The following is a 12,877-nucleotide window of genomic DNA, read 5'->3' on the forward strand; positions in this document are numbered from 1 at the left end:
CCTGTAGCCCACGGTGAAGACCATGGTGGAGCAGGCTGCGCTTCTGCAGCCCATAGAAGGGTGACCCACAGGACAGCAGATCTGGAAGACCTGTTGCCCTGTGGGTGGACTCCTCTCCCTGCACTGATGTAGGAGGAGGAGGGAGAACATGGAAGGAAGGAGGGGTGGTTGGAAAGTGTTTTTAAGACTGTTTTATTTCTCACTCTCAAGCCCTTATCCTGTTAGTAATAAACTTTAATATTATTCCCATGTTGAGTTTTGTTTTGCCTGTGTGACTTCTCCCAGCTCTTAGTGATTTTCGTGGGTGCCTAAATTCCAGCCAGGGTCAACCCATGACAGTAATATAACAATATCATGAGCTGTGGACTGTTTGTAGATATTATAGATACGTATTTTACTAAAGAAAAAAGTTCTGAAAATATATTTTTCATTTGGTCTGTATTTGACTGCATGAACAGTTCTTAATGCTTCAACACTGCACACATTCAATACATAAGTCAATATGCATTTGGATCAACTCACAATACCAGTGTGTCTTTCAACATACAGCAGTATTGACAGTGCTGTATCCTTGTTTTGTGAAATATTCTGTGCAATGAAATTATAGAAGCATACTCAACGAGGAAGCATTATCTTACCTTGGCAGATTGGCACAGGAGAATCCCACTGATACATGCCATTCTGGTGACGCCTACATGTTGCATTATTGTGACCAATCATTCTATACCCGGGTTTGCAGTAATAGCGAACTTTACTTCCAGCGGGACCACCTGTTTTATTTACAATTCCACCATTCTTCAAGGTAGGGTTTAAGCTGCAATAAGGAGCTAAACATCAAAAAAGAGACATTATTAAAAACACATAAAATGCACTTAATGTGCAAAAATCACATTATTTATGACATGTACAACCTTTGAATACCACTGAAATTGGTACTGAAACCTTTGGAATCTTCAGTGAAGATTCAGTGTACTTATGCAGAAGCATTATGAAGCTCAAAAACATAATTTATAATCACAAACCATTTTATGTTTTTGCACATGAGGAAGCTTCAATCAAGAAACACAGATTTTTCAGTGAGTTTGCTTAAACTTCATAAACAATCTACTTCACATTTGTTGACTTTATAAATACAAAAATGTTCTTTGAGCTTCACAATATAAAAAACCAAACAGCTTTATTAAAAAAATCCAGTGCACTTAGACAGCTAAGTCAAAATGTGTAAAGATTTTGTCAAATATGTTAAAAAATTACATGATAAATAACAATACACTGATTCATCAGAGGCATTTTTTCATATTAAAATGCACTTAATTTTTTTGGTACATGTTTCCTCAAAAATATTACTTGGCAATTGTATTACTTTTTACTAAAATAATGTAACTTAACTCAGTGTAACTTCTTAAAGGTTGAACTTATACTGTAACTGAGGTAAGATAGAATGCATTTGTTTAAATCTAAGTTTTGAAATAAAAATAAACTATGCTAAACTTTAATCGCTACTCTACTAGTATTTTCTACAGAGAGGTTTCCATGACCAGTACAGTCCTCAAGAACTTGTTGCCGAGGACCAGGAATCAGAATGGGAATGATTTCAGAAGTGGAAAGAGATATACAGCGACTGAGGGGACTTACAATATGGACTTTACAGTTATTATGTATATACACATTGTATGTTTCCCCAGAATTTGTATCTCCCGGGTATGCCCAGGCTTGCCCGCTTCCCTGCTTCCCTCTCTGATTGGCCGGAGAAGCTGCAGAGAGGAGACAGCCACCATTCGCCCTTTCCTTCCCCGGCTCCTCCCAGGTTCCTCCCCCTTTTTGCCTGTGTCCCTATCCCGATTTGTTCCCCCGTTTGTCTGTCTCATGCTCCACCCCATGTTCTGGCCCTCTTCCCGCCTGAACTGATAAAAAATCCCGTGCACGCCTCAATAAAACATTCCATCTGCACCCCTACCTTGTCTCCGAACCCATTTGTGCTGTGTCACGGCCCCATCCCCCCTCGGACCGTGGCAACTTGTGACATATAAATGGAAATAATTAGACATGTGGTGAGGAAGTAAAAAAAAGTACAACTTTTTTGTGTCAAAAAGTGAGTAACAAAGACCATTTTTTTAAACAAGGTTGCAATGTGTGTATGTAAGGATGGAGTATGGTTATCCAAACTGGAACTATTAAGCAAAAGTACAATATAGTTTGACACACGTGGAGTTTAACACAAATCTGTTTGTTGCATGCCAATATTTATCACTGGATAAAAGCAATATAAAATAATTACCTTGACTTCATATTGGTGTGCAAGTCGCTGCATGTTTGCAGCAGGCATGTATCATGTCAAGCTTACAGGGATTAATATATTTTCAGGAGAAGCATGGCAGGACCATGGCTTTCTGAAAATAAATCTGATGGAACATCCACCACTGAAATAAGCCTGTGAACATTCTTCACAGGGAAGACAGTGTTGAACTCCACTGATAACTAAATGTCAATACCAAGGACACTGAGACTGCAACTAATACTAATTCCCTTCATCATACTGGAATGTGTCTTAGGTGCACCATGATGTTCATTTTATTTTCTGTAGAAAATTATTTGGTAGGAGTTGGGGTTTTGTTTCACAACTGCATAATTACAGATTTTGCTATACAGCTTTCAATATCTAGCTCTCTGGTTTTTGTTTTGTTTTGTTTTATTATTTTTAATGTATATTTTGTCACCCCAAGGTGCACCTGTAGTATCAATTGCTGCCTAAAGAAGGATGTTTCTCTGCACTGACAGAGATCATAGAGTTGATTATATTCCTAACTGAAATGCTTCCTTTAAATATCTAGATTTAGATGCAGTGTATCAAAGTCAATATTTCTAAGAAATGCCACCCAATATAAACAGGAAAACTAAATCCTATGTTAAGGATGCTGAAAATGCTGTCATCTGTTGAAATTCCATTATATACTTCTCAATTAAGCAGCATTATTTCTACTTGAAATATTATTTCTATATGTCCTTTCTCTTGGGGATTATTTAAAACAAAAACACTAAATCATAAAGGGAAAAATTAAAACTAGAATTAAAATTCATAAACCAGGATGGTCCAGTAAAACAATTGTCTAGGGTCATGTTCTGTGTCTCTTTTAAGCACAGTGACATTCACTTGCATGCCTAACTAAATTACATTAATTATAAAATTACTTTTTAAATTTAATAGGGGATTTGACATTTAAAGAAACACAATAAACACAACTTTAATTTTCGTTTCAAACTATTGAAGAAAAAATGATATTGTTATTGCAAAAGAAGCAGGTTACAACCAGTAAAGTCAGCTCCAGTAACCTCTAATGCACTATTTAATTTTAAATATCCTAGGAGATCTTAAGAATAGCAGGTGAGTCATAAACACAACATACCATTCAGACAAAAGTCCAACTTTATTTCCTCACTGCTGCAATTCTAGACAGAAAATATTTGCCTGTAACTCAGTAATACAGAATAAAAATTCTAACCATACTGTTTTTCCTTATAGTAGCTTTAATTTCTTCTTCTTTCTTTTTCCCCTAAAATCATTTGATCTGGGCTAGTAATTCTTTTATTAAACTGCAAACATTTCAGTTATACTAACAGTAAATTCTTGGCTAGACATAAAAGCATAGGGATTTTTACCCAGAACAAGATCTTTAGCATAACAGGTTGTACTTGTGTTCTGATTTTTTTTTTTTAGCTGAGGTTAGTTTCAACAATATATATATAAATTTCCAGAGAGATGATCTTTAAAATTGCATGTAATATGGGACATTCAGGCTGCCGAATGACACAGAATGATGTCAAAATACTGAAAATTTCCTTGGGAGGCACAGGAGAAATCCATCAGTCATAATTGTTGCTTATGTTGTAACAATTAACAATACCCTGAACCCGAAAGGAATAGTTTAAGCTCTCCAGTGAACTAAGTGGTGTTCAGAAAAAAATCAAGCAAAAAAACTTTTGAACTAAGAAGAAATTGATACAAGAAAACAAGAGGAACACAAAACAACAATATCACTCAGAATTTACTTTAACATCATTTTGGCAATATTTAATTCCTAAAGGTTATTATTGCATATGACCCATAGAAAACTATATCCTCCCTTCCCACATATGTTGATGACTCCTGAATATCTGCTGCTTTCAACCACCTCTTCAATCTACTGTTACTAATGCTTACTTTTCCTGACAACCCAAGGTGAGTGAGTGGCAGCAGCTGCATGGAGATGGAAGAAATAGGGAAGAAGAGATCTGGGAACCAAGATGTCTTGATAATGCTTTGTGGTCATCTGACATTGTGAAAGTTAAAGGTAGAGGTTCAAGTGTGAATATAAAACTCGGAGATGTGTTTGACGGGGAAGGGAGGTTATAACTGGAGAAAAGAGAGAAAGAATATTTGACACAAAGGTGCTGGTTTTAAAAGCCCAGGGGAACAACAGCCATGACAGATTATGCAATGAGATGAGAAATAGGAAGGGAGGGATTGAAGGCTAAGAGTCAGTGATGGAAAAAGATAAAGAGAAGGACTTAGTTAGCTATTAGAAGTGGCACCTAAAGGATGAATGTATCAGAGGTTGAGATTAAGTTCAGATTAAAATGTGATGTAAGTAAATATATATATGATTTAGTGAAAGAAACTGGAAAGAAAAATTTATAAAACTGGAATTGATTAGTGGGAGAAAGAGATCAGAGACAGAAGCAAGGAAAGACGAGGTTAACAAATTAGGGGAGACATTATAAAGAGAAAGCAAGAGAAATTAAAACAGGAAGCTGGAAGGGAAAGATTTGATGAAAGCTGGATAAAGAACAACCTTATGCTGTTTGCCAGAGAACCATTAAAATATACCATGATTTGTAGGGAGGGGTAGGAAAAAGGTGGAGATCAAACAAAAAGGTTGGGGAGCACAGCTAGACTGGCTTGGTAGAGGTATTATGATGAGAATGAGTTAAGGTTTGGAACAAACAAGTTAGGGTGAATGGAACTACAAGAAGCAAGGTGAATTCCTTTAAGTACAATGAATAAACAGAGAGCAGTACAGAAAAGATCCTGTAGGAGGCGTGTTTTAGGGACGCTGGATGGAGCATCCTGGGAGATGTAGTCTTGAATGTACTCCCATGCACATGGGCAGTGAGATACCCCATGGTGGTTGGTCAAGGGAATCAGGTGTTACTTTGAGGTGCATATAAAAGGCAGTGTTTGCTTCCAATAAACGGATTTGGTTGTTGGACTCCCAACTCGCTGGGTCCGTATGGGTTTATTTACTTATTATAATAATAAAGCCATGAGATCCTGCATATCAGAAGGGGACTGTGCTCACAGAAGACCTACACAATTTCATGGCTGTTAATAGAGTCTCTGAAACCCATAATAACATGCATTTTGTTATATAAATCATACATATTTTGCTAACCTCTGTTTAAAATAGTTATTTAACATAGATTAGATCCACCTTCCATTCTTATAAAAATATATGATAATGACATTTTAAAGTTGTGGTAGTAGACTGGGAGTATGTCAGAAACCAGCAATAAGGTTACAGGCAAGTAGTGCCTGTAGTCCTCATCCACGTAAAAGCCCTACTAAAACTTAGCAAAGGCAGCATAATATTTATAGAAAAGGCTGATACTCAAAAGATTTTGTCTAAGCTATAGATAGCATGAAAAGAAGAAACACATTTGAAGCAAATTATCTAAAATTTTGAAGACAAATTTATTTTACAACTCTGAAAAATACACTTGTTGATATAGTAAAGGAATATTGATAAGACTCCATACAATGCATTTCCAACCTATAGTTTAGTAATTTTTAATCTGTTCTTTAAACTGAACTCCCTTTGGAGCCCAGGATGAAGCACACATAACATCTTCTAGCGTCAGGAACTGACATATTAACAGAAGAACCACACACAAGACAATAAATAAACGTCTGAAAACCTGAAGTGTAAACAAATGCTTGAAGAATGTCAGACTGAAAACTACAGCCACTGTTAGCTGAGTGAAAATTCTGAGCTTACGCAGAAAGCCATACAGCGTGGTCATAAAATATTGCAGCCTTGTGTCAAGGACCACTGGGATAAAATGTTGGTTTTCTCCCAGCCAATTGCTGAGAGGAGAATCTGCCCTGGAATGTCATGAGGCTTAGCTGAAATAGGTGTAATGACAGACGAGTGCTCTCATCTAGGAATGGCAATGTTTTACCACAAAATGTGACAAACTTCTATGACCATTCCAGAGACCTAAGTAGCTTTACAGTTATAGATTTAATTTACTTTTCCAAATGACATAGCATCCACATTCCTTTAAGGCCTCTTAGATACCAGTATATTTTGCAAGGCAACAGACATTTTCAGCTCACTTATAATCAAAATATCCATTTGCAACTTGCAACTGAATACCAGCAGGGTAATAACTGCCTGGCTAAATCACATATAACTAGTCAATGGATGTGTGGACAGCAACACAGATAAACACTGATTTTGCATTTACAGGACCACACTCTTCCTTAACAAAGCATATTCTCTTAATAGCTGGAACATTCAAACATCTGTGCTGAGGGTTTTTTTGCTGTTTGAGACACTCTGTCTAAGGGAAGTTCAGTTAAATAACTCCCAATTAAAACTTAAAATTCCTTTAAACTGGATGTCCCAAACCCCCAGGGGATTTCGTAGGTTTCAGTCTCTACAGTGACTTATATAATATTTTCTCTAAGAATTTATTTTAGCAAAGGGCCGGATTTCCCAGCAGTATCTTTGATCAATAGTAAAAAACTAATACAAAGAAGATATTTATAAGTATTCATAGAAATAATACTATGTTTGGAATTATAAATATACAAAAAACTTTCCTTCAAATCCTGTGATGCCTTTGTTTAGCTTACCTGCTAAATTTTATGTTGACAGATAAAGAGTCACAGCTTAGTATACTACTTCCTTCTAACTTTGTCTTTTGGATACTTACTTGTCGTCATCATCATGTTACCAGGGAATCTTAAGTCTTTATACTGCTATTCTTTAAATATTCAATGCACTAGAGTGTTACCATAATTTTCACTTTAGACGCTCTATAGATAAGAAATCGGACACTGGCTTAAGTAATTAGGTAAGGTCACACAAGAAAATTAAACGTACTTCTTCTGATTACCAACCCATTTCCTTGATTAATGGACCATCCGTTTCCCTTTATAATGTACAGGATCGAAATGGAGAACACTACTCAACCAAGCAACAAGAAAGGATTGGGCTGTCATTCTTTTTCTTTTGCATTTTAGCTTTAAATCTAGCAAATAAATAGCATGAAAACACAAGGTAAACTTGCAAAGGCCTATTCCCTTTTTAGTGATAGAATTGTAAATGTCTACCCCTCCAAAAACTAAACATCTAACTAAATAACCTGCTATTTATAGGACAGACTTTCTTACTGATGATTCAACATTTATAAATGATCCTGCATATTTGTCTTGATTCAAATTACTGTATAAACCTCCACTGTGACCTTCCTGCTGTATTTATTACAGTAAATCACCACGTACAAGTTTAGGAACCAGAGAAGAAAAAATTATACAGAATCTGATGAACTTCTTTGTACAGTTCCCTTGTTACTTATAACCAGCTACTGGAAAATGTAAAGACAAACCAATCGATAGCTTTTTCTTTTAAATTGAAATGGAGAGGGAGTAGGAACAGTAGTTTCCCATGTACAAAGCTTGAAAATAACATTAAATGAATGGTGAAGAATTATGCTTCTCACGAAAATATGTGAGGTTAAAAGAACATAGTTAAGGTGTGTTGGCTTGACCCTGATGCCAGGTGCCCACCAAAGCTGCTCAATTGCTCCCCTTCTCAGCTGCACAGGGGAGAGAAAAATATAATGGAAGGCTTGTAGGTTGAGATAAGGACAGGAAGAGATCTCTCTCAGTTACCCTCGTGGGCAAAACAGATTCGGCTTGGTGAAATTAATTTAACTTATTACCAATCAAATCAAAGTAGAATAATGCAAAATAAAACTAAATATTAAAAGTCTTCCCCCTTGCCCTCCTCCTTCCCCTGCTTTTCCCCAGGTCTTCTGGTTTATTAGGAGGGAGTTCATTTTCTTCATAGTCACTAATATGAGGCTGTGTTTTGGATTTGTGCTAAAAATAGTGTCGATAATACAGGGATGCTATTGCTGAGCAGCACTTATAGAGTCAAGGCCTTTTCTGCTCCTCAGAACACTCCACCAGTGAGGAGGCTACGGGTGCACAAGGATTTGGGAGGGGACACAGCTGGGACAGCTGACCCAAACTGACCAAAGGGACAGTCCACAACATATGATGTCACACTCAACAATAAAAGGTGGAGGAAGAAGAAGGAAGGAGAGATGTTTGTCATTATGGTGTTTGTCTTCCCAAGTCTCCATTAAGTTAGATGGAACCCTGCATTTCTGGAGATGGCTGAACACCTGTCAATGGGAAGTAGTGAATGAATTCCCTGTTTTGATTTGATTGCATGTGCAGCCTTTATTTTACCTATTAAACTTTATATGTTTATCTTATCCAACATGTTTTCTCATTTTTACTCTTTTGATTCTCTACCTCATCCTTCATCCTGCTGGGGGGGAGTGAGCAAACAGCTGGGTGTGGCTTAGTGGCCTGCTGGAGTTAAAGAGCAATGTAGGGCTCAAATGGGTGTTGCAGTCAGTTCATCACACATTGTTCCTGCCACTCCTTTCTCCTTTGGAGGAGTATCCTTCACACTCTTTCCCTGCTCCAGCATGGTGTCCCTCCCACAGGAGACAGTCTTCTATGAACCTATCCAATGTGAGTCTTTCCCACAGGCTGGAGTTCCTTACGATCTGCTCTAGTACAGATCCCTTCCATACAGTGAGGTCCTTCAGGAACAGACTGCTCCAGTTCAGGTCCCCCATGGAGTCACAAGTTCTGCCAGCAAATCTGGTCCAGTGTGGGCTCTTCTCTCCGTGTGTCCACAGGTCCCGACAGGAGTCTTCTGCACCATGGGTTTCTCATTATGTCACAGCATCCTTCAGGCATCCACCTGCTCTAGCATGGGGTCCTCCAGGGGCTGCAGGGGGACAGCCTGCCCTGCACCCCGGTCTTCACCACAGTCTGCAAGAGAATCTCTGCTCTGGCACTTAGATCACCTCCAGCACCTTCTTCTTTACTGGCCTTGGTGTCTGCAGAGTCCTCACTCGCACATATTCTCACTCCTTTCTTCTGGCTGCGGCTGAGGTTGTTTTTTTTCTCTTCTTAAGTACATTATTGCAGAGGCACTACCACTATGGCTGATGGGCTTGGATGTAGCCAGCAGCCAGTCTGTCTTGGAACTGGCTGGACGTGGCTCCATTAGACATGGTGGAAACTTCTGACAGCTTCTCACAGAAGCCACAGTTGTAGCCCCCCTGCCACAAAAATCTGGCCACTCAAACCCAATATAGAGACCTATGGTGGGGTTTGTAATACATACATCTACATATATCTAGTCCTATTGGCAGGAAATTACAAAGCAGCTAAGTAACCACTTGCTTTATTTACTTTTGAATGACTAACCAAAAGTTAAACAAAAGCCTGTAAATGTTACAAAGGCAATGTCAACTTGAAAAGTAGCAAGTGAAGTACCCAACTGGTTCCCAAGTCCTTGTACCTCCACCGGGTATGCCAGGTACTGTAGTGCACTCTCATTCTTTCTACTGCTACTTAAAAAAGAAACTTCTTCTTTTCTATGCTTTTATCCTAGCTTTCCTGGGTAGGAATATGCTGCAGGGTTATAAATCATTGAGGGAGAAAAACCAAGAAGCATGTTCTTCAGGAGTCTTTCAAAGCAGTTTCAAACTTTCATCTCTTATAGAGTGGGTTTCCTAGCCTGGGCTCAGCCAGTTCCACTTTCTGCACTCACAGATCTTCCCTGTTTGTAATATACTGCACAGTTTGGGTAGAAACCAGCTGCACCAGGAAGTCAAGTTCAAGCACTACAAAAGCATTAAAAAAAAAAGATATTTCAGCACACAAGACCTTTTCCTTTTTTTTCTTCCATTTTAGTGACTTTACCATACTATATCCCTTTCAAAGAAAAAAAAGGCATTACTTCCCTAGAGCTGCAAGAAAATCTAACTGATGCTTCCCCTCCTGGCTTCATTATGCCATACAGATACTCCATAGACTAAGAAAGAGATCATTTAATATCTAGGTGTTAGTGCAGTTAGAAAATGCCTTATTTAGACTAAAATCGTGCTAGTGCCTCTATAATATGTCAAAGCCCTTTAAAGAATACCCCTCCTCTGTAATGCTATGGCTTTTTTCTACTGAGATTTAGTGAAAAGCCTTAAACCACAAGATAGAAAACATACCATTAATATTAGACAAACAGTTTACACAACTAAAGTTGTACACTAAACAAAATATTAAACATTTTTCTGAAAGCTTCTATACTTTTGAACAGTGAATAAAATTTGTATCTACAAATGAAATCTAGTTGTGACAAAGCTACAATTTACAAAATTTTGTGCACTGGCGTAGCTGGAGAAGAGAAGGGTTACGGGAGGGCAGTAATTCATTTCAATAGGTTCTTCATTATGAGGAAGCCTGCTGGCTCAGTCACAGCTGCCACACTATCAATAGCCTTTTTAGGATCTTGTATTTTTCCTATTTTCATGATGTTGCTCTCCCTCATTAAGATTCAAATCCAATTGTTTATGCTGCCGCTCACTGTTACTCTTCTTTCATGCTGATTATTTCCATTGAATCTCATGTAAAATGTACAGAAGTTTAGAGAAAAATGCAGGCAGTGACTGCTAGTGAAGTGGAAAAAGCTAAACTGTTGTTTGTTCCTAAAACATAGCCATAAGGATTGCATATCTGTCTCCAGCCTCCCAATTTTATTTTTGCAGCTAGTGCCATAATAATTGATGAATTGAGCTTAGCAATTAGACAGACCACTTCTTCACTACTGCAAAATGTGTTTTGTGTACAAGCAAAGGTATAAAATAATTTCCCCAAATTCCTCAAAAATAAGGCTCCTTAATAATCTGATACTTATAAAACAAATCCTTCACATGAAGCCTACTCTTGTGACCCAGATATTGCTTCTTCACTTTGAATTAACAACTGAAGGCCCACTCCCTTCATTGCCACACATTTGAGGCTGTGGTTTTCTTTGTTTGCTCTTGAACACTCTCAATCCATCTATTAAGTCCTGCAATTGCTTTTTCACAATGAAAAACTAGGTGAATCTCCAGTATGCTTGAAAACAACTTTCCTTTCCATCTCTCAGTTTCAGTCTGTCTGTAGTAATATTTCAAAGACTTCTTGCAAGCTGGAGATAATGCTTTTACTGACTCCTTTTTTCCCCTGACTGCTCACAGTCCTGCTTATAGTTCTTAAATCCCCCAAACAATGATTATTATGCTCTGAGCTGAGCCCTGATCTTCTGTTTCAGCAACAAGAGAAACTTTACAGAAGTTAAGCAGGCAGTGCCTGGATGGTACAGAAACGAAGTGAGCTTTAACATGACTAAATGGAAGATACTTGGTGCTTGATGAAATGTTCTGCTAAAACATTCTTAATATTCCTTTCTCTAATTCATACTGACAATTATTAAGAACCAAAATTAACACACACAATCTTTACATTGCTAATCAAGTCCAAACACAAAAAAGTGCAAATGTTAATGACAGCAATTGTCACCTCTCTCTCTCTCTCACACACACTATTTACATCATGTAAATGATCCCTAAACCAAGTCTTTTAGTACCATTGTAGATGTATGGGTGGAAAGATCTTAAACAGACTGAAAACTGAGTAAGGGTCATTATGTCTAATCCAGTACTGCAATACACTTTTTCTAATTTTTTTTATTAATAAGGGAAATAATTTTGACACTAGTTAGATGAACTGTTTACATATCTTCATGTCACCACAATGCCAGATTCATATGCAGCCTGTTGAAGAGATGAGAGATTCCTCCCCCATCCCAGTTTTCCATTTATTTGTACATGAAGAAAAACACAGTATTGAGAGTTGTGAATTGCAACTCTAGGAAATGGTAAACCTAAGAGCTATCCTTACTACTACATTTCAAAGGCCTCACACCAGTTCTGATAAGACAAGAGAGCAGGTGCAGAGAGAAGTATTAATTGGAGAAGCATTAATCTGGAGATCTTTGGCACACTAGAAAAAAAATGAAGAGATCAAGTTCCGTGCTTACCTTAAAAAACAGAATGATTAAACATCCTTAAAATGTACATTATTGTAAATTATCTTCATGGTTTTAAGTGCAGCTGGACAATAGTATTTATAGCAACAAAGTACAATTTATTGGAACGCTTTAGTAGTTACCTGAGTAACGGATCTTGAATCCTTTCTTGTTGGTTGCATGATCCGTTGACCAGCGGAGATAGAGCTGATTCATTTTGCTTGTGAAGTTCAGTTGCCCAGTATGATTCCCACTTAAAGCAACCAGTAAAGGGCTTTGCCCAGAAGAACCTTCAGAGGTGAAAAAAGAAACTCTTGAAGTTTTAAAGTGCAATGAGTTTAAGTGAATGTGAACACAATAGGATAGGAAATAAGCTGACATTTTCAGAGAAATAATTAACAGATCTCTATTAAAACTGTCCATCTGGTTTTAGGTTTTCATTAGAGGGCACAATAAAAGATATTGGTACAAACAAATAGAAATATAAACCAATATATTTTTGTGATTTTGCCACAAACACTGAAAAAAAAGTGGATTTTCTAAAAAAATTATTCATTTCTATCTGACACAATTACTTTGAATGAAGTTGTGTTTCTAATCCTTGTCCTTTTATATCTATTATTTATTAAATTTCTTATCTAACTAGTGAGAGGTAGCAAATATATACATTCTTTTAC

The 12,877-nt window shown here is 37.4% G+C and overlaps 1 protein-coding gene across 1 annotated transcript in view; it reads right to left on the bottom strand.

Annotated features, from left to right (window-relative positions):
- The window catches only part of CSMD1 (CUB and Sushi multiple domains 1), a gene marked incomplete at its 5' end in the record, with an annotated part of 865,314 nt that overhangs the window by 84,601 nt on the left and 767,836 nt on the right, over positions 1–12,877 (bottom strand). The window contains 2 exons of the mRNA XM_018088901.3: positions 639–827; positions 12,344–12,490. Coding sequence (XP_017944390.2) covers positions 639–827; positions 12,344–12,490 — 336 coding nt within the window. The remainder of the gene's footprint in view (positions 1–638; positions 828–12,343; positions 12,491–12,877) is intronic.

This window comes from Manacus vitellinus, unplaced genomic scaffold, assembly GCF_001715985.3.
Source record: "Manacus vitellinus isolate BGI_N305 unplaced genomic scaffold, ASM171598v3 scaffold_11_pilon, whole genome shotgun sequence".
NCBI lineage: Eukaryota > Metazoa > Chordata > Aves > Passeriformes > Pipridae > Manacus > Manacus vitellinus.